General features: G+C 37.8%; 1 protein-coding gene across 4 annotated transcripts in view; it reads right to left on the bottom strand.

Annotated features, from left to right (window-relative positions):
* Positions 1-23,572, bottom strand: part of SMC5 (structural maintenance of chromosomes 5) — a 106,352-nt gene that overhangs the window by 15,915 nt on the left and 66,865 nt on the right. For all 4 annotated transcript variants that reach the window (XM_081237986.1, XM_081237987.1, XM_081237989.1 and 1 more), the window contains exons 12-17: positions 15,079-15,173; positions 14,306-14,438; positions 11,729-11,902; positions 10,310-10,479; positions 7,788-7,911; positions 7,307-7,429 (exon numbers count right to left, since the gene is read on the bottom strand). In XM_081237986.1, coding sequence (XP_081094112.1) covers positions 7,307-7,429; positions 7,788-7,911; positions 10,310-10,479; positions 11,729-11,902; positions 14,306-14,438; positions 15,079-15,173 — 819 coding nt within the window. The remainder of the gene's footprint in view (positions 1-7,306; positions 7,430-7,787; positions 7,912-10,309; positions 10,480-11,728; positions 11,903-14,305; positions 14,439-15,078; positions 15,174-23,572) is intronic.

Genomic DNA, 23,572 nt, shown 5'->3' with positions numbered 1-23,572 from the left:
ACAAATATGGTGAAGTGTTATATCTGTTAGAAGGGACAGTGGACACATGGATGTTATATTACTCGTTTTACTCTTGTATATAAAATTTCATACTTGAAAAAAGACTTCATAAGTTTTTTCCTTAAATTTTTCAGTTCTGAAGTGTAACTAATGAATAACCTGCACATACATAAAGTATACAAGTTGATGAATTTTGACAAATATGTACATCAGTGAAACCATCACCACCAATAATGAACATATCTATCGCCTTCAACAACTGTGTACCCCTCTGTAATCCATCCCACTGTACCCTTTGCAGGCAACCACTGATTTATTTCAGCCACTAAGCATTCTGCATTTTGTAGAATTTCATATTTTTTAGCTATTACAAAGAAAGTTGCTACACATTTGTATACCAGTCTTTCATGGACGTATGCTTTTATTTCTCTTGGGTAAATACTGGGAGAGGAATGGCTGGATCACACGGCAGGTATATGTTTAGCATTTAAGAATCTCTCAAATGGTCTTCCAAAGTGGTTATTCACTTTAAATCTCTACTAGAAATGTATGCAAGTGCCAGATGCTCCACACCCTCACAAGCACTTTGGTTTAGTCAGTCTTAAAATTCTAAATCATTCTAGTAGGTCTGTGGTGATAGCTCATTATGGCTTTAATTCACATTTCCCTACTGACTAATAAGGTTGGGCACCTTTTCATGTGCTCATTTGCTCTCTGTATACTTTAGTGAAGAATATGTTTAAATCTTTGGCCTGTTTTTTTGACTGAATTGTCTTCCTTATATTAATGATTGTTAAGAGTTCTTTTTATAGTATCTATCGGGGGTCAGCAAACTTTTTCTATACAGAGCCACTAAGTAAATATTTTAGGTTTTGAGAGCCACATACAGTCTGTCACATATTCTTCTTTTTTGGGTGCAGGCTTTTAAAAATGCAAAAACTATTCTTAGCTTGCAGGGACTCTACATAAACAGACCTTAGGCTAGATTTGGCCCATAGTAAGAGCCCTTCATCTAAATACCAGTCCTCTGTCAGATGTATGGTTTGCAAATACATTTCCCCAGTGTGTAGCCTGCCTTTTCTTAAGTGTCTACTGAAAAAATTTTTAATTTTGAGGAAGTACAACTTCTGGTTTCTTTCCCTTTATAATTCATGCTTTTAGTGTTCTATTTATTCTATTTTGTCAAAACTAAGGTCACTAAGATTTTCTCTTATGTTTTCTTCAAGAAGTTTTATAGCTTTAGTTCTTACATTTAAGTCTGTGATCCATTTGTATATGGTATGAGGTAAGGGTTGTGGTTCATTTTTTGACTATTCAATTGTCCCAGCACTATTGGTTAAACTATTCTTTCTACACTAAATTGCCTCAGTATCTTTGCCAAAAAACAACTGACTGTGTATATGTGTATCTATGTCTGGATTCTCTGTTCCACTGATCCATATGTCTATTTTTACACCAATACAATGGTGTCTTCATTACTGTAGCTTTGTAATAAGTCTTAAAATTAGGTAGTTTCTGTCATACAATTTGTTCTTTTTCAAAGTTCTTCTAAGCCCACTGCATTCTAGAATTAGCTTGTCAACTTCCAAAAACTTTTAACCCTTCCAAAAACCCTGCTAGGAATTTTACCGAATCTACAGCTTTGGAGGAGCACTGGCATTCTAACAAATCTTGAATCACTGATCCATGAACACAATCAGTTCCATTTACTTGTATAGTTTTTAGTGTATAGGTCATATATATTGGGCTGGCCAAAAAGTTCGTTCGGGTTTTTGTAACATCTCACAAATAAACCCGAATGAACTTTTTGGCCAACCCAAAATATATACATCCCTACATACTTAATATTTTTGATGCTATTGTACACAGTATTTTTAAATTTCAGTTTCAAATTGTTCACTGCTAACAGACAGAACCACAACTGATTTCTACATATTGAACTTGTATCCTGCAACCTTGCTAAATTCAACTAGAAGCATTTCTGTACATTCCTTAATATTTTCCACAGAAATGATCATATTTGTCTGAAATGGGCAAGTTTCTTCTCCCTTTTCAATATGTAAGCCTTCTCTTTTTCTTGCCTTGTTGTACTGGCTAGAACCTCCAGCACAATGTGAAACAAAATTGGCGAGTGAGCATTTTCCTTGTTTCCACCACTGGGTATCAGAAGGATGAAGTTTCCTTCTATTTCTAGATGCAGAAAGTTTTTATCATACAAGGATACTGGATTTTGTCAAATATTTTTTCTGCATATATTGAGATGAGATGATGTGGTTTTTCTCTAGTTAATGTGGTGAATTTACACTTAGGAATTTCCACATGTTAAATCAACCTTGTATTTCTGGGATAAACTCATTTGCTTAGGATATACTACCCTTATATACTGCTGAATTTGATTTGCTAACATTTTATTAAGAATTTCTTCATCTATGTTCATGAGAGATATTGGTCTGTAGTTTTCTTTTGTCTGGTTTTGATATCTAAGGCTGGCCTCATATAATGTGTTAAGTATTCCCTTCCTTTTCACCTTTTCTAGACTTTAGGTAGAATTGATATTAATTCTTTTAAATGCTTGGTAGAATTCACCAGTGAAGCCTCTGGGCCTGTGGTTTTCTTTATGGGAAGGCTTTTAACTACAAATATGATTTCTTTAGTAAATATAGGGCTATTCTAATTAGCTCCTTCTTCAGTGATCTTTGATAGCTTGTATCTTTTAAGAAATTTGTTCATTTCAATGAACAAATTCTTTTAATGTCTGTAGGATTTGTACTGTTATGCTCTCTCCTCTTAAATCCCTCCCTCTTCCCTACATCGTGGCCTAGAAACTCTCCAGGCAATAAGCTAAGGCAATTGTAGAGCTCACCTGGTTCTGTTTTCCCTTCTCTTAGGGAATCACTGTCCTGTGCTGCCTGTTATTCAATGTCTGAAAATCTTTGTTTTATATACTTCGTCGCATCTTTTTTTTTTTTTTTTTGCAGTACGCGGGCCTCTCACTGTTGTGGCCTCTCCCGTTGCGGAGCACAGGCTCCGGACGAGCAGGCTCAGCAGCCATGGCTCACGGGCCCAGCCGCTCCGCGGCATGTGGGATCTTCCCGGACCGGGGCACGAACCTGTGTCCCCTGCATCGGCAGGCGGACTCTCAACCATTGCGCCACCGGGGAAGCCCCCGTCGCATCTTTTAGTGGTTTAAAATAAGAGGGTAAACTGAGCCCCTGTTTCATCATGGCCAAGAATGGAAACATTTACTTTTTATTATGGGAAATGTAGAAATATATGAAACAGGAGAGAGAACAGTATAATAAGCCTTTATGTATCTACCATCCAGCTTCTTCAACAATTTTCAACTCATGACCATCACAGTTTCATCTACACTCCCTCCCCACACGGCCCCCTCCCTGGATTATTTTGAAGCAATTCCAAACATTATTTTCTTTGTAAATATTATGGCAATGTATTTCTAAAAGATAAATCCATAACCACATTATCAAACTTAAAAAATACTATCAGTAAACTCTAATATTATCAGATATTGAGTCAATATTCAAAATTCCATTTCTTAGAACTTCTTTTTTAAGCAGTTACTTTGCTCAAATCAGGATCAAAATAATGTCCACACACAGTATTTGGTTAGTACGTTTTTTAAGTCCCTTTTAGCTTATACATTTCCTCTCCCCTTTTTATCTTAGTTACAGTACTGCACTGCCCAATAAGTAAGGCACAGGTCATATGTGACTAGAGTTCTGAGAGACTAAATTTTTAATTTAAAATAATTTAAAATTTAAAATCAATGCTCGCTTTAGCCACCGGGAAATGTTTAGAATAATCTGAGTATATGAATTTATTTTTGCAACTCTTAGGTTTTATAAAATCTAATATTTCTGATGAAAATTTATCATCTGAATTCAGATGTATTTATTACAGTATTTTGAAGGCTTATAAAATTGTAAAATATCTCAATAATTTTCCAATATTGATTACATGTTTTAATAACATTTTAATTTACTGAGTTAAATATACTATTAAATGGATAGATAATTTTACCTATTTTTTTTTTTTACTTTTTAAAATTTGGTCACTAGAGACTTTATTAATGACATACAGCTTGCACTATATTCCTATTGGACAGCACTAAAGTAAATGATTTGTCCCTATATAGTCCCTTACGTTCTAGATTTTGCTGACTGTTTTCCTGTGGAGTCATTTAGCATATTTTTTGCTCTCCTGTTATTTCCTATAAACTGGTAGTTTTAGAGCAATGGTTCTGAAATGGGGGCAATTCTGCTCCCCAGGGCAGTGTCTGGAAATATTTTTGGTTGTCACAGCTGAGGGAACAGTGTACTACTGGCATCTAGCAAATAGAGGCCAGGGATGCTGGTAAAGACAGCCCCCCACAAAAAGAATTATCCAGTTCAAAATATTCATAGTGCTGAGATTGAGAAACCTTGTTCTAGAGGCTTAATCGGATTGAAATTTGATTTTTTCACAAGATTAGTTCATAGGTGGTGTTGTGTTATGTCCTTCCATCAGGATACACATAAATAAATATCTGGCTATCTTTTTGTGATGTTAGCAGCTAATGTGATCCACTGATTCATTAGCAGCTACAAGGTGGTGATATTCTAACAGTATAATTCCATCTGCATTTATTTTCTTTCTTTTTTCTTTTTTTTCCCTCTGCCATTTATTAACTGAAATACTTCTGTAAAGAAAAACTAACTTCCCCATCTCATTTGTTTATCCTAAATAGTTCACATAAAAAAGACAGCATAAATGCTAGATTCTTTCTTTGCCATTTTTCAAAATCATGAGCTTGTTTCCTAATATCCTCCAAAGGTGACCATTATTATTTTAAGCATCAACTATGAAATTCATAGGTTTATCATGTATTTTTGATTAATATTGAGTCTTTTTGACCCCAAAAGATCCCTTGTGCTCATTGTCCTTTCATTTTAAACCTTTTTGAATCTCTTTCTTTTAGATATGACTCTCATATTATGCATAGTATTGGAATTTACTTCAAAAATTTTTTAAAAAAGATAAATTGTCTCCATTTATATTTAATGATATGATTGATGTTTGGCCTAAGTTCTGCCATTGTTTTGTCTTAATATGTATATAAATTAAATATATAATCTTCAGTGATGTAATCTGTTTTATATTGTCCCCTTCTCCGTTTTTCATCTATTTTTGGCATTTAGGAAAGCTATTTTTATTTGAAACATTATTTATGTGCAAAATATCTTATACAATATCCTTACAGCCTTAATATCTTTTTTGAGATACCGGTTCCTACTATAAACAATATTGAAATTCTCCCTCATTTCCCTCTCCCAAAGCATCTAATCTGAAGTAGTATCCTTTTATTTCCTGATAGTACCCATAGGACAATCAGCAAATACATTCCATTTTACTTACACTGTCTCCCTTCTCCCATGTTTAGAGTGTTGTGCCTTTAGCTACTGTGTCAGCCTTATAATCACATGATACATGCTTACTATCTCCTTAGTCTATCCTGTAGTTCTAGTTCTCCTCAGTAAGCAACTTTGTTCTGCAAAGCAGTTTCGGTTAATTTGAGAGTTCACAGGGCCTGAACCACCACCCCAGCACCACCTGACCTTTCTTGAGTCTACAGTCACCTCCCAGTTTCAGCTGCTCTCAAATTGGTCTGCTGAACTTTCCACACCAAATGGGGCCTCTTTTCTTTAGAGATGAGTACCTGTTAGTGACTTGATTTTTGGATTCTTGGAGCCTTCCCTCTGCTTCTTACCACATACTTTCTGATACCACACCAGTCTTAATGCTGCTGCTGATTCGATCGTACCCACCTATATTTTGGAGTTCACGGGTATTGTAAAATATAGAATTTGACTGATGTTTGTCCCTGGTTCTTGGGAGGAAGACTCTAAAACCCTAGGAATTGTCTGAGTGATAGGAGTGTCTGTCTTTGTTATTCATGGGCCCCTACTAGGATCACACCTGACTTTAATATGCTAAGGAGTGACTCAGGATGGGGGAAGGCAAAGCCAGAAAGACAAATCATGTGACTAGAGGGGAGGGCTGGGGCTTTGAGTCTTATTATTGTCCTCCCAATCTCCTGAATTCCAGGGAGAAGGGCTGGAGATTGAGTTCAACCACATGGCCAATGATCCAATCAATCATGCCTAGGTAATGCAACCCCAATAAATGTCCTGAACACAGGACAAGCTCTATAGAGCTTCTTGGTTAGTGAACACACTGATGCTAGGAGGGTGACACATCCTGATTTCACCAGAAAAGTGTACAAAACTGTGTTCAGGACCCTCCCAGACCTCACCCTACATGTCTCTTCATTTGACTAGTAGGGATTTGTATCGTTTATAATAAAACTGTAATCGTTAAATATAGCCTTTTCTTCAGTTCTGTCGCTCTAGTTAATTACAGAACCTGGGGGAATCATAAGAACCCTTGAATTTGTAGCCAGTTGGTCAGAAGTGCAGGTGGCCTGGGGACCTCTGAACTTGCAGCTAGCATTTGAAGTAAGGGTAGTTTTATTGGGGACTAAGCCCTTAACTAGCCTGATGTTAACCCTGGGTGGTTAAGTGTGACAATATACTGCAGTATACCTATAGGGATACCTTAAAGCTTGGTTTGTTGTCTATGTTGTCCATGGGTTGTTTGTTAACTGTTATGTTATCCTAGTTGCTCTTCTGTTTTTGGGAAAGGATTTGGAAGGCTCAAAAACTATGCCACTGTTATACTAACTCATTTTGTTGCTAGTTCTTCTTTGGAATTTATGTTAACTTAGTACATCAGCCCCGACCCCCCACTATTTCAATATTTATCATCGTTTCACAGGTATTAACAGAAGATTAAATCACCAAGATTACACACTAAGGCCACTCTTAGTGTTGATTAGAACTCATCTGCAGTTTACTTTATGGGATACAAACTGCAATAAAAGCTACTAGTTGCTACTTGGTAACAGTAACAACTATAATTTATATTGGTTAAGAAAGCAGACATGAGACTTTGGTTTTCAAGTGACTAAATCACGGACTCTAATTCTCTTGATTATTACCACCCCTCCCCCAATCAAATAACAAAATGCAGAATACATACAAAGGGTTTCAAATATTGCTTCCTCATCAGCAGGATGCATTAAATTTGTAAATTAAAGAGCATAAAAAAACTGCATATTACAAGGCATGATATATATATATATACACACACACACACATATACGTATATACATACACACACCCCCCCACACACACATTTTCAAACTGGTCTGAAGCCCCAAAATAAAAAATAAAAGCAAACATTTTACCTCTGTGAGACGTAGCTGTGATGCAGCAGCCATATAATCTGATTCTAATTTGTTCTTCTCGGAGATCACTGTAGTATTTTGAAGAATTAAATCTACTTTTTGTATATGCAAAGAAGTACAAATCTAGGAGTAAAAACACCTATGAGTTTGTTTTACAACTAAGAAAAACAATACACAGTTTCTTTTAAAAAACAAAATTATAAACCATGAAAAAAATAACATTTTTCTAATGCGACTGATACCTCTCTCAAATAATTCTTTTTATAATTTTATTCTAAGAGAATTTTAAAGTTTTCTTGTATATTTGAGTCATCTGGAATAAAATAATTTAGCTTAATGAGTGCTTTAAACCAATTTACTGATCTGTAATGAGAAATGTCAGACAACAGAGAGCTGAAATTACTGATGAAAATCTCTTGCTAAGATTTTGCGGTCGACCTGCAACAAAAAAAATATGACTAAAATTAAGAAAATGGCTTACCTTTATCAGGTTTGTTAATTCAGTAACAAGTTTGGCTTTTTGAACATTTATTTCTTTGATTTTGGTGCCTGTTTTTCGTTCTTCCTCTTCAAGGTTGCAAGTATCCTGTTCCATCAGCTTTAAACTGTATGAAATGCATAATGATGTGGAAATCAGAGAAAACACAAGGATTGAGCCCAAATTCTTAGGCCCCCTGCTGCTTTATGGGTGGGCTGTTTAGCAATGCTACTCAGATGTTAACTACTAGCTTCTAGATTAAACAATCATTTTATGCAACCACTCAAGATTGAAAAGTATTTTTTGAGATAGAGTATGTGCCCAGCATAGTCTAGGTAATGCTAGTGGCTAATGATATAGGATCTGGAATCAGAAAGATGGATTTAAATTTCCTCTTTGCCACTAATGAGCAATATAACTGAACAACTTACTTCTCTGAGCTTCAGTTTCCTCATCTATAAACTGTAAATAATAATAGTACTTCTCCTACAGGGCTCTGGTGAATACTAAAAAAAGGCAAATTATGTAACACAGTATAGTGTCTGGCCCATAACTGATAAACATTGTTTATAAATATAGTCCCTTCCCTGAAGGAGCTTAACTGTGGAGATCTGATTAACAGGTAAAAAGAAATATGATGAAAAGGCAATACAACAATCCTAAAGGTTAATACTTTGCTCTTTAAGATGAAGAAACTAAGGCTCATAAGTTGTTACCTAAGATCCCAGATACTAAGCTGTAAGATGTGTTTCACATCGAAGTCCAGGTCTTTCCACTACATCATGTTGCCTCAAGGGAAAAATCAAGAACAAACGATGGAAGCAATAATAAACAAGAATTAATAAGTTCAGTGGATGCTGTAGAGAGTGGACTGAATGGTACATGAAGAGACTTTGGGGAAGACAGGGTGGAAATCAGAATGGGTGGAGTGAAATAAGATTGTGAAAAACTTGAAAGCCAATCTAAAGGAAAGCAGTATTTAATTAAGTTTCATGTAGTAAAGGTAGGGAGCTATAACAGATATTCTTGAAGGGGGAAGGAATATGAAGATAAACTGGATGACAGTATTCTGGATGCACTGAATGGAGAAGGAGACTAGTCAAGTAGAGACCACTAACCATGTCACCACTGCAGTATTCCAAAGTGAGTAACTGGAGGTATGAGACAGCAGGATGACAATGGCTATGAAAGGTTACTGCACTACAAAAATCAACATTACTTTATGAGAAAGTTTAGCTTTAGACAATGAGTACAATACAGCAGCCCAACAGTAAATGTCTTGTAGATGACTGAAGATTCAAGTGAAGGGTTAAAGTAGAAAAAAATTCTAGGCAGTCAGTTAGACTAAATAGCTATATCTTGCTTTAAGCAACCGAGGTACACTACTGACTTTTTAAACAAAAGTTAATGGGCAATTGTTTGCTTAAAAATTTTTTTTTTCTTAAAGCATTTAAAATATGATTTAATTTATGAATGTGTTTAGAAACACTATTATATTAGATCAAGGTAAACTTGTACCTTATTCAAGACAATAAGCTGTCATTTATTATGTTATTAATATCTATATTTTTATTCTATAGCAAAGAAGCATAAAAGAACAATCACAACAGAAAGGTCTGCGCTGTGTCATGACAGGACATGGGAAAAGCTTTGAAACTGGAAGCCACAGTTCCTTTCCCCTAGACTGAACACCCTAATAGCTTTTATCCCATCTTATATATTCCAAGTTTCTATAAAATATCTAAATTCAAAATAAAACAATAGGTTCTGAGAACAATTGCCTGGGATCTCACAGTAAGCTAGCATAATGTAACAAAGTCATTCATGGGTGAATGATGCACTTAAAGTAATGTAAGAGTGCACAACTTCACTGATGAGTTCACATTCCACGTTGCAACTAAACTTTCACAAACCACACCTTGGCAAGTTTTGATGTAACATTAAAGAATACATACACTGAAAAGTCTATTAAAGCACTTCTCCCTTTTCCAGCTGCATATCTATGTGAGGCCAGATTTTCTTCATATACTTGAACCAAACCATCTCACAACCAAGTGAATGCAGAAGCACATATGAAAAACAACTGACTTCATCTAAAGAGATTTACAAAAATGTAAAAACAATGTCATTCTTCTTGCTAAATGTATTTTGTTTGGAAAACTGTTCATAAATATGTTAATATATGGCTTTATTATCATTTTAATGAATTTAATTTCTAATTTGGTAAATATCAATAGATATAATCCATATAAACAAAACTTCCTCAAGGTCCTCAATAATTTTTAAGAACAGAAAGGGGTCCAGGGATGAGAACAGCAGATCAGGGAACAGAAAAACTCACAACACTTAAGATTCGCCTCCCTTTGTCCCATGTTTTGGGTAGGAGGAGGGTGTAAGTTTGAGAGAGAAATTGTACACAGAGTGCTGGTGGGAATTGTGTCGTCATTACAATGTATAACTAACAATATCCTTATAGTGCTTTTGTACCACCCAACCCCCTTACCCCAAAATAGGCTGAAAGATACCTTCCTAGTTTGGAATTAATTTTTTGTTCCAGTTGTCTTTTCTTGGTTTTCCTTTCAAGAAGCTCCTTCTTCTTTTGTCTAAGTTCATTATCTTTGTGTTCTAGATGTTTGTTTGTCTCACGTAAGGCAATTAACCCTGATTCTACTGCTTGCAATTTTCTATTAATTTCCTATGGAATATGCAATATTGTTAGTATATTTAAAAAACAGGCTAACATATTATAACTCCAGTTAATATTCTTTATTAATACTCAAATCAAAATAACCAATCTTTAACTTAGATATAAGACAAATCATACCAATGTTTTCTTAGGTCAGGCTCCCAAGGCAATAAGAAATAAAAGCAAAAATAAACAAATGGGACTTAAACTTACAAGCTTTTGCACATAACATAAACAAAATGAAAAGACAACCTACGAACTAGGGGAAAGTATCTGCAAAGGATGCAACTGACAGAAGCTTAATTTCCAAAATATACAAACAGCTCATATAACTCAAAAATAATCCAATCAAAAAATGGGCAGAAGACCTAGATAGGTATTCTCCAAAGAAGATAAATAGATGGCCAATAGGCATATGAAAAGATGTTCAACATTGCTAATTATTACAGAACTGCAAATTGAAACCACAACGAGGTACCACCACATACCAGTCAGAATGGTCATTATTAAAAATGCTGGAGAGGGTGTGGAGAAAAGGGAACCCTCCTATTGGTGGGAATGTAGCTTGGTGCAGCCACCATGGAAAACAGTATGGAGGTTCTTCAAAAAACTAAAAATAGAGTTACCATATGATGCAGCACTCCCACTCCTGGGCATATATCCAGACAAAACTATAATTTGAAAAGATACATGCACCCCAGTGTTCATAGGAGCACTATTTACAATGGCCAAGACATGGAAACAACCTAAATGTTCATCAACAGATGAATGGATAAGGAAGATGTGGTACATACATACAATAGAATACTACTCAGCCATAAAAAAGAACAAAATAATGCCACTTGCAGCAACATGGATGGACCTAGAGGTTATAAGTGAAGTAAGTCAGAAAGATAAATACCATATATCACTTATATGTGGAATCTAAAATATGACATAAATATATTTACAAAACACACTCATAGATAGACATAGAGGACAGATATGCGATTGCCAAGGGAAAGGGGGAGGCAGGGGATGGATGGATTGGGAGTTTGGGAATAACAGATGCAAACTATTATAGACAGAATGTATAAACAACAAGGTCCTATTGTATAGCACAGGGAACTATATTCAATATCCTGTAATAAACCACAATGGAAAAGAATATGAAAAAGTATATATCTATAACTGAATCACTGCTGCACCCCAGAAACTAATGCAACATTGAAATCAACTGTACTTCAATTAAAAAAAATTTTTTTTTTAAATGACCAACCTTTAGCTGTTCTTCTAAGTGTCGTCTTTGCTCTAGATCCACAGTGACTGTGAGAAACTGGGCTACTTTTAGGGATGTGTTACTAGAAATAACTTTGTTTGAATAAAAAGAAGTTTTCACCACAAACTTTTCTTCTGCTGTATAAATTTGTTTTAATCGGGTTTCTTGTATTACCTATAATGTAAAATACGCATTCAGTGCACATCTAAGAATAATTATGATATATTTTTAAAAGGACTAAAGAATTAAAAATACAGATCTCATGAATTTTAGAAGATCAAAATATACTAGATATACTTTCATTTATTTTTTAAAAAATGTACCCAACATCTCTAAAAAGGTGAGTGATAAAATTCAGGTTATTATTTTGGAAAACAACACTAAGGAAGAGAGAGAACTGGGAGAAAACCAAAACAACAACCAAAGTTGGCTATACTTCTACTTTGCTATACAATCTCTCCCAAGTAAGTGTACTTTTGGGACTTTGTTTTATCTACAGAAGAGATACCAGGAGTCAACTTCCCAGTAGACTGAACTGTGTTATCTCAGCTAAAACATTTACTCTCCCCTCCCCTCAGTTATATTGTTCAGAGATACATAATCTTATATTTAATTCCTGTATATTTGGGGAATACTTAATGCACACTTTTCAAGGATTTCAAAGACTTAACATTTTTTGGAGAGCTTTTCTCTCAAGCATTTATTTAAGGAGTTTCATAAACGAATGCACATTCTAAACACACTAACAAACATTGGATCTGTTACTGTTATTTATAAAGAACAGGCTGCTGTAGTTTTTTCCAATCTCTAAAGGTTTATTACCAGTATTCTTGTGGCTTGTTTCTCTCTAGAAGTTTAAGTGAAGAGATAAGACATCTAAAATGTCAGGACTTGATAATAAAGCAAAACTTACACTAAAGAATGTTATTTTTATTCTAAGGAAGAAATATAGGCATTATTGTCATTAGGTAGACATGAAACATTAAGACAGTGAATTTCCTCAATGAAGGCTTGTATCTTCTGAAAGATGGCTAAGACAATGTCAAGGGCTTTATTAGGTGTCTGACTTTGCTTTACTATATACAATGTTATTTTTCTAGTACAGACAGTAGAGTTAAAGCTCTCTAGATGACTTAACCAAAATGTTAAAAAGTGCATAAAAATAATTCAACTTGAAGCACTGTTCAAAAAGTGAAAGGATTTTCCAAGTGCAGTACTGCTCCTTTCTGCCCCAAAATAAAGCTATGAAAGTCCTTACCAAATTTTCTATAGTCTTTCTGCAATAGTAAAGAATACCTACTATCCTAAGCTTCAGAGACAGCGCCCTACCTACCTCTGAAGTTATGACAGAAATTGGATTGGTCTATGTATATAGTCTTGTCCTCTTTTTTTAAACTCCATCTATGAAGACCGAAGAGAGAGGTACACCCACACGGAGAGTTGTATTTTTGGTTTCCCCAAATGGTCACCATAATATAATTTTTAATCAAAGACACAGGCAACTTACCATAATTAATAATTGGCTTGTCTGTGCAAAATGGGTTAGTAATGAGCCTCCATTTCTATCTATCTTCTGTTAATGAGGTATATAGAGGCCCCGAAATTACAAATGAATATCCTAGGGATACTTGTAGAATGGTTGTTAAAAAATTTAAAACACATTCTCTCACAAATTCACTATTATAAATAGCAGTTAGGTCTGTAATTGGGTCCTACAAGCAGTATTAATATGGCAACTTGGTATTAAGGAAAAATCTGTTTAGAGGAGACTTCTTCCCTGTTTCTCCCTTTGATAAAAGTAATGAAGGTGGTTTGGAGTCTTAGAGATTACTTGTAAGGAGAAGAAAACTCCAAGCAGCATTAGCAGAATATAGGAACTTAGAGTTTATGTAGCTGTACTAGACAGGAAAATGAAATCCTATTAAGGGTGGTCATTCACATGAGATAATCTTAAATGGAAACTTTAAGGGGAGGGCTTACCAAAGCAGTTCCATATCCTAGCCTACCATCCTAAAGTATAGTTTGTCTGAAAAATAGAATACAAGAATTTAAATGACTAAACCATTAATGTTTGAACAAATGTTTGTCAAGCAGGGCAGAATCACATAAGAGAGCCAGGTGTCTCTTCAGGTTTTAACTACCCTACATGTATTAAGTTATTTATTTACTCTAGGTCAGCAGTCCCCAACCTTTTTGGCACCAGGGATCAGTTTTGTGGAAGACAATTTTTCACAGACCCAGGCTGGGTGGGGGGCATGATTCAGGCAGTAATGCAAGCGATGGGGAGAAATGGGGAGCGGCAGGTGAAGCTTTGCTCAGTTGCCCACCGCTCACCTCCTGCTGTGTGTGAGGCCTGGGGGTCGGGGACCCCTGCTCTAGGTAACTCCACACCACTCCTGTCGTCAATATTAGTCAATATTCACTGTCCTATGTCATATTAAAAATGGAAAATACCAAGATAATTTCTGTATGGTTAAAAACAATGACATGTTTCTTTAAATTACAAGTTTTCCTTGACTTTAAGCTAAGAAGTTTCAACAAAACTACATTTTTGGTACTGATTCAGTACTTTCTTACCCGTTCAATTCTTTCTCTGGTTCTTTCAGTTCCTACAGGAACTTCATGAATGTGATACTGGAAGCAAAGGTAACTCATGACAGGATCAGGTGCATCAAATAACTCTCGCAAATAAGAGAAAAATCCATATTGTCTGAAAGGAAAAGCAACTATTAGGTTTTTCTTCTTAAAATATCATTTAAAAAAATCCTAGTTGACATGTGGTGACTAAACAATAAATAAAAAATAAATTAACAATGGTACAGAAAGTATTTTCTTTGTATAGTTTAGTCACTTAATATTAAGTGATTAATATTCAGATTTATTTCCTTGTCAGAAAAGTTTAATATTTATAATTACAAACTATTAACCTCTTCTTTTGTTGTTTCTACCATTGCTTTTATACAGAATTAAGACTTTATTTACTTATAGCTGTTTTATAATTGCAGTTTTTCCATTTGATCCTTCTGGAAATTATTTTTATATTATGAAGTGATGATTTACCCTTTTATTTTCCCAATAACTAACCAACTATTTTAGTAGCTTTTACTAAGTAGTCCAATATTATTCCACTGATTTAAAAAATCACCATCATATACTAACTGATACCATGGTCTGTTCCTGGGCCTAGATTTTTTCTTATTTTAGACTTAAGTAGAGATCCTAAAAGGGAATAATACAGCCTATAAGAAACATATTTATGTGACAAAGAAATAATTAAAATATATTTGAGAGAAATGATTATTCAATATTCAAAGTAACAGCTTAGTTCTAATAATATTTTCAAGACTTACTTGAGTTCATTCAATGGTCTTGAAGGTGCTTTGTCTGCATATGAACTCTTAGGAGCAATAACAGCATTCACTCTTAATTTTTTATGGTCACGAACCTTAATATAAGGAAAAGAAAATATTACTTTAATTACCATATATTCAATCAAAATTATTTTTAAAGTTATGGTATTCTTACTGGCATTCATGGGATGATCAGAAATTTGAACACTGACTAGTTATTTAATGGTACTTATCAGAAAATTTTTTAGTGTGATGATATTGTAGCTATGTGTTTTCACAAAGAGTACATTTCTTTTTTTATTTCCACTGATAAATTCTATCAAACAGATAAGGAAGCAGATACCAAATACCAAAAACCTTTTCAGAACAAGAAGGAAGGGACAAGTCATTTTATGATTCCAGTATAATCCTGACAAAAGTATTACAATATCCCTCATGAACACATACACAAAAATCCTTAACAAAATATTAGTAAACAGAATCCAGCAATATACCCAACCAAGTAGAATCTATCCCGGGAATGTGAGATTGGTTGATTTTGAATGCTACATCAATCCAAGTTATTGTATTATCAGAATAAAGTACAAAAGCCATATGATTTTCAGCAAACTAGAATAGAAAGAAATTTCTTCCACCTGGTAAAGGGCATCCATGATAAGTATACAGCAGACATAATACTTAATTGTGGAATATTGAGTGATTTCCCCCTAAGCCTGGGAACAAGCAGGGGTATCAAATCACACCACTTCTTTTCAACATTGTCCTAGAGGTACTAGACAATGTAGTGGAGCACAATAAAGAGGTAAAAGATTAAAAAGGAACAAGTAAAAAGATCTATTTGCAAGGGTATGATTTTCTAAAAAGAAAGTCCTGTGGGATCTATAAAGCAACTACTAGAATTCAGGAAGTGAATTCAATAGTGTCACAAGATACATATCAAATGAAAAAAAAATCAAATTATATCTATGTATTAAGCAGTTAACAACTGAAAAATGAATTTGAGAGGGCTTCCCTGGTGGCGCAGTGGTTGAGAGTCCGCCTGCCGATGCAGGGGACACGGGTTCGTGCCCCGGTCCGGGAAGATCCCACATGCCGCGGAGCGGCTGGGCCCGTGAGCCATGGCCACTGAGCCTGTGCGTCTGGAGCCTGTGCTCCGCAACGGGAGAGGCCACAACAGTGAGAGGCCTGCGTACCACAAAAAAAAAAAAAAAAAAGAATTTGAGAAATCCATTTCTAAGAGTGTCAAAAATCCATAAAATACTTAGGAACACATTTAATAAAAGATGTGCAAGACATAAACACAAAAAAATAAAACACTGCTGAGAGACAAGATGGGATAGTGGAATGGAGGAATTTCATGGTGGCACAGATGAGCAATGTTGAAACTACTTTCACAGCCTAGAATGCTGTGACTACTTTCACAGCATTCTACACTTGAACAAATTAGTAAATAAATTGATGATAAGGGGGAGAAAGAGGTGTTTTTCACTGCTACAGTAGGAAATTACAGATATGCAAAAGAGAAAGAGTAGAAGGTACCCTGTTGTGTTCGACTGTAATTGGAAGCATCAGTGTGAATTCATGGTGCCCTTATGCACTTTTGTTCTCCAGAAATATAGAAATAAGGGTTTGCATGCAAGGGCTAAGAAGTAATGAGACACTAGCAGCAATGCACACATCTAGCACACAGATCTTGGTTTCTAAAAACTAGGGTTCTTTGGGGAAAAGGCTGATTGTAAGGCCCAGACACAGCAAGGTAAAGGTATAAGTGAACACCTTACTCTCTCCAAAAGTAAGTAGTGCTCAAAATATGTTGGTAAGGGCTTCCCTGGTGGCGCAGTGGTTGAGAGTCCGCCTGCCTATGCAGGGGACACAGGTTCATGCCCTGATCCAGGAAGATCCCACATGCCGCGGAGCGGCTGGGCCCGTGAGCCATGGCTGCTGAGCCTGCGCGTCCGGAGCCTGTGCTCTGCAACGGGAGAGGCCACAACAGTGAGAGGCCCGCGTACAGCAAAAAAAAAAAAAAAATGTTGGTAAAATAACATACAGCAGTCAAGCTGAAGGTCTCACTGGCCAAATGTGGGACAATGTGAACATTAAAATAAATAATGATAGTAATGGATTAAAATCCATGAAACATAAAATTCTATGAATTTTATATGATATAATAAATGAGTAAATAAATGGAGAAGAAAGAGCTCTTCCTTATAGAATACGAACTAATAAATATAGAAAGAATGATGAGAATCATTAATGGTTCTTAAACCTACTAGGCAGTTACATGAGCAACAGGATATTTTTAAAGGCTCAAAGTATTTCCTCACACATAATTACAAACAGAAAAATAGTTTTACTGTAATGCTTGTTTTGAGGACAAATTTATTCCAAGCAATTTATATATTAGGGGACAACTTAAACATTATGTGACTCTCACATTTGCTTAGGTACAATTACATCCATAACAAATATAAGGTTTTCTCTAGGTGAATGCAAAAAATTGCACCCAACTGAATGGAGCTGTGTAGGAATAGGCATAATTTGTGCACAAATACACAGACACACACACACCCCTCTCAAACATCTAGCTGCCTGAGTTCACTACATATTATGAGCCACCCCTCAACCACATCTGGTGTTACAACTTTCCATCCAATTTCAGGTAAGTGCTTTATAATTGTTTTACCTACTACACAATTCACATACGGAACCCTTCCAATGGCTACTTCCACAAGCCAACTTTAGGTCTTTCAATAAGGCACAGGGTTGTAACATACAGTACAGGGAATATAGTCAATATTTCATACTAATTTTGTATAGTGTGTAATCCATAAAACATCGAATTACTATGCTGTACACCTGAAACTTGTAAGTCAGCCATACTTCAATAAACAAATAAAAATGAAAAAGCACATTTATTGTATCTGCATATTTCTTAATAATTTAACATATGTAAAACCGTGCTTCCCCTCCCCCACCATAGCCCCTGTGGGTTTTTATTATACAATTTTGCATAGTACAGTAATTTTTAGGAATTATATACTGGTTATAGCAAAACCACCTGTACTTTGCTATGGAGAAATAATAAAGCAGGAGACGACAAGATGGAATAGAAGGATGTGAGCTCACCCCCTCTTATGGGAACACCAAAATCACAACTAACTGCTGAACTACCTCTGACAAAAAAATGCTGGAACCTACCAGAAAAGATACCCTGTATGCAAAGACAAAGAAGAAGCCACAACGAGATGGTAGGAACAGTGCAATGGCGATAAAATCAAATCCCCTACATGCTGGGTGGGTGACCCACAAACTGGAAACTATACTACAGAAGTTCTCCCACAGGAGTGAAACTTCTGAGCCCCACGTCAGGCTCCCCAGCCTGGGGGTCTGGCAACAGGAGGAGGAGCCCCCAGAGAATGTGGCTTTGAAGGCCAGCGAGGTTTGACTGCAGGAATTCCACAGCACCGGGGGAAACAAACTCCATTCTTGGAGGGCACGCACAGGGCCTTGCATGCACTAGGACCCAGGTAAAAAAGCAGTGACCTCATAAGAAACTTACCTGCTAGTATTGGAGGGTCTCCTGCGGAGGTGGGTGGGGGAGTGTCTGTGGCTCACTGTGCGGACGAGGACACTGGTGATGGTAGTTCTGGGGAGTACTCATTGGCATGAGCCCTCTTGGAGGCTGTGATTTTCTCACCATGACCTGGCTCCACCCAACAGCCTGTAAGCTCCAGTGCTGGGATGCCTCAGGCCAGACAAACAACAGGGTGCGAACACAGCCCCACCAATCAGCAGACCAGCTGCTTAAAGCCTTCCTGAGTAAACAGCTGCCCGATAAACACACCCCTTGACACAGCCCTGCCCACCAGAGGGGCAAGCCCAGCTCTACCCACCAATGGGCAGGTACCAGTCCCTCCTACCAGGAAGCCTGCACAAGCCTCACAGACAGCCTCATCCACCAGGGAGCAGACAGCAGAAGCAAGAAGAACTATAAGCCTGCAGCCTGCAGAATGGAAACTAATCACAGAAAGTTAGGCAAAATGAGACAGCAGAGGAGTATGTTCCAGATGAAGGAACAAGATAAAACCCCAGAAGAACAACTAAGTAAAGTGGAGATAGGCAATCTACCTGAAAAAAAATTCAGAGTAACGACAATAAAGACGACCCAAGATCTTGGAAAAAGAATGGAGGCACAGATCAAGAAGACACAAGAAATGTTTAACAAAGACCTAGAAGAACTAAACAACAAACAGAGATGAACAATACAATAACTGAAATGAAAAATACACTAGAAGGAATCAATAGCAGAGTAACTGCAGGAGAACTGATTAAGTGACCTGGAAGACAGAATGGTGGAAATCACTGCTGTGGAACAGAATAAAGAAAAATGAATGAAAAGAAATGAGGACAGTCTACGAGACCTCTGGGGCAACATTTAACACACCAACAGTCACATTATAGGGGTCCCAGAAGGAGAAGAGAGATGGAAAGGACCTGAGGAAATATTAGAAGAGATAATGGCTGAAAACTTCCCTAATATGTGAAAGGAAACAGTCACCCAAGTCCAGGAAGCACAGAGGAAGCACAGAGTCCCAGGCAGGATAAACCCAAGGAGGAACATGCCAAGATACATGGTATCAAAATGACAAAAATTAAAGACAAAGAAAAAATATTAAAAGCCATAAGGGAAAAGTAACAAATAATGTACAAGGGAACTCCCATAAGGTTATCAGCTAACTTCTCAGCAGAAACTCTGCAGGCCAGAAGTCATGATATATTTAAAGTGATGAAAAGGAAGAACCTACAACCAAGGGTACTCTACCCAGCAAGGCTCTCATTCAGATTCGAAGGAGAAATCAAAAGCTTTCCAGACAAGAAAAAGCTAAGAGAATTCAGCACCATCAGACCAGCTTTGCAACAAATGCTAAAGGAACTTCTCTAGGTGGAAAAGAAAAGGCCACAACTAGAAACAAGAAAATTATGAATGGAAAAGCTCACTGGTAAAGGCAAACACACAGTAAAGGTAGGAAATCATCTGCATACAAATATGATATCAAAACCAGCAATATGAGGAGAGCACAAAGGCAGGATATTGGAAATGCATTTTAAATTAAAAGATCAGTAACTGAAAACGATCTTGTTTATATATAGAATGCTATACCAAAACCTCATGGTAGGGGGACGAGGGGAAGATGGCGGAAGAGTAAGACGTGGAGATCACCTTCCTCCTCACAGATACACTAGAAATACATCTACACGTGGAACAACTCCTACAGAACACCTACTGAACGCTGGCAGAAGACCTCAGACCTCCCAAAAGGCAGGAAACTCCCCACGTACCTGGGTAGGGCAAAAGGAAAAAGAATAAACAGAGACAAAAGAATAGGGAGGGGACCTGCACCAGTGGGAGGGAGCTATGAAGGAGGAAAGGTTTCCACACACTAGAAGCCCCTTCATGGGCAGAGACTACGGGTGGCGGAGGGGGGAGCTTCGGAGCCGCGGAGGAGAGCACAGCAACAGGGGTGCAGAGGGCAAAGCGGAGAGATTCCCGCACAGAGGATCAGTGCCGACCAGCACTCACCAGCCTGAGAGGCTTGTCTGCTCGCGCGCCGGGGCGGGTGGGGCTGGGAGCTGAGGCTCGGGCTTCGGTCGGATCCCAGGGAGAGGACTGGGGTTGGCTGCGTGAACACAGCCTGAAGGGGGCTAGTGCACCATGGATAGCCAGGAGGGAGTCTGGGAAAAAGTCTGGACCTGCCAAAGAGGCAAGAGACTTTTTCTTCCCTCTTTGTTTCCTGGTGCGCGAGGAGAGGGGATTCAGAGCGCTACTTAAAGGAGCTCCAAAGACGGGCGCGAGCCACGGGTAAAAGCGCGGACACCAGAGACGGGCATGAAATGCTAAGGCTGTTGCTGCAGCCACCAAGAAGCCTGTGTGCGAGCACAGGTCACTATCCACACCCCCCTTCTGGGGAGCCTGTGCAGCCCGCCACTGCCTGGGTCCCGGGATCCAGGGACAACTTCCCCGGGAGAGCGTACGGCATGCCTCAGGCTGGTGCAACGTCACGATTGCCTCTGCCACCGCAGCCTTGCCCCGCACTCCGTACCCCTCCCTCCCCCCGGCCTGAGTGAGTCAGAAGCCCCGAATCAGCGGCTCCTTTAACCCCGTCCTGTCTGAGCGAAGAACAGATGCCCTCCGGCGACCTACACATAGAGGTGGGGCCAAATCCAAAGCTGAGCCCCGGGAACTGGAAGAACAAAGAAGAGAAAGGGAAATCTCTCCCAGCAGCCTCAGAAGCAGCGGATTAAAGCTCCACAATCAACTTGATGTACCCTGCATCTGTGGAATACATGAATAGGAAACGAATCATCCGAAATTGAGGAGGTGGACTTTGAGAGCAAGATTTATGATTTTTTCCCCTTTTCCTCTTTTTGTGAGTGTGTATGTGTATGCTTCTGTGTGAGATTTTGTCTGTATAGCTTTGCTTCCACCATTTGTCCTAGGGTTCTATCTGTCCGTTTTTGTTTTTTAATTTTTTTCTTAATAATTATTTTTTATTTTAATAACTTTATTTTATTTTATCTTACTTTATTTTATTTTACTTTTCCTTCCTCCCTCCCTCCCTCACTTCCTTCTTTCCGTCCTTTAGACAACGAATCATCCCAAATTGAGGAGGTGGACTTTGAGAGCAAGATGTATTATTATTTCCCCTTTTCCTCTTTTTGTGAGTGTGTATGTGTATGCTTCCGTGTGAGATTTTGTCTGTATAGCTTTGCTTCCACCATTTGTTCTAGGGTTATATCCGTCTTTTTTTTTTTCTTTCTTAATAATTATTTTTTATTTTAATAACTTTATTTTATTTTCTCTTACTTTTATTTTACTTTATCTGCTTTCTTTCTATTTTTCCCTCCTTCCTTCCTCCCTCCCTCTCTCCCTCCCTCCTTACTTCCTTTCTTTCTTTCTTTTTCTTTCTTTCTTTCTACTTCTACTAATTCTTTCAACTTTTTCTCTCTTTTATTCTGAGCCATGTGGATGAAAGGCTCTTGGTGCTGCAGCCAGGAGTCAGTGCTGTGCCTCTGAGGTGGGAGAGCCAACTTCAGGACACTGGTCCACAAGAGACCTCCCAGCTCCACGTAATATCAAACGGCGAAAATCTCACAGAGATCTCCATCTCAACACCAGCACCCAGCTTCACTCAACGACCAGCAAGCTACAGTGCTGGACACCCTATGCCAAACAACTAGCAAGGCAGGAACACACCCCCACCCATTAGCAGAGAGGCTGCCTAAAATCATAATAAGTCCACAGACACCCCAAAACACACCACCAGACGTGGACCTGCCCACCAGAGAGCCAAGATCCAGCCTCATCCACCAGAACACAGGCACTAGTCCCCTCCACCAGGAAGCCTACACAACACACTGAACCAACTTTAGCCACTGGGGACAGACACCAAAAACAACGGGAATTACGAACCTGCAGCCTACAAAAAGGAGACCCCAAACACAGTAAGATAAGCAAAATGAGAAGACAGAAAAACAGCAGATGAAGGAGCAAGATAAAAACCCACCAGACCTAACAAATGAAGAGGAAATAGGCAGTCTACCTGAAAAAGAATTCAGAATAATGATAGTAAAGATGATCCAAAATCTTGGAAATAGAAGAGAAAATGCAAGAAACATTTAACAAGGACCTAAAAGAACTAAAGATGAAACAAGCAATGATGAACAACACAATATAAGAAATTAAAAATACTCTAGATGGGATCGATAGCAGAATAACTGAGTCAGAAGAACGGATAAGTGACCTGGAAGATAAAATAGTGGAAATAACTACTGCAGAGCAGAAGAAAGAAAAAAGAATGAAAAGAACTGAGGACAGTCTCAGGGACCTCTGGGACAACATTAAATGCACCAACATTCGAATTATAGGGGTCCCAGAAGAAGAAGAGAAAAAGAAAGGGACTGAGAAAATATTTGAAGACATTATAGTTGAAAACTTCCCTAATATGGGAAAGGAAATAGTTAATCAAGTCAGGGAAGCACAGAGAATCCCATACAGGATAAATCCAAGGAGAAATATGCCAAGACAAATATTAATCAAACTGTCAAAAATTAAATACAAAGAAAACATATTAAAAGCAGCAAGGGAAAAACAACAAATAACACACAAGGGAATCCCCATAAGGTTAACAGCTGATCTTTCAGCAGAAATTCTGCAAGCCAGAAGGGAGTGGCAGGACATATTTAAAGTGATGAAGGAGAAAAACCTGCAACCAAGATTATTCTACCCAGCAAGGATCTCATTCAGATTTTTTTTTTTTTTGGCGGTACGTCGGCCTCTCACTGTTCTGGCCTCTCCCGTTGTGGAGCACAGGCTCTGGACACGCAGGACCAGCGGCCATGGCTCATGGGCCCAGCTGCTCCGCTGCATGTCGGATCTTCCCGGACTGGGGCATGAACCCATGTCCCCTGCATTGGCAGGCGGACTCTCAACCAC

The sequence above is a fragment of the Mesoplodon bidens genome, assembly GCF_964165515.1.
Source record: "Mesoplodon bidens genome assembly, chromosome: 6".
In the NCBI taxonomy this organism is placed as follows: Eukaryota; Metazoa; Chordata; class Mammalia; order Artiodactyla; family Ziphiidae; genus Mesoplodon; species Mesoplodon bidens.
The sequence above is the reverse complement of the archived record's forward strand: the minus strand, read 5'-3'. Positions and strand labels throughout refer to the sequence as shown.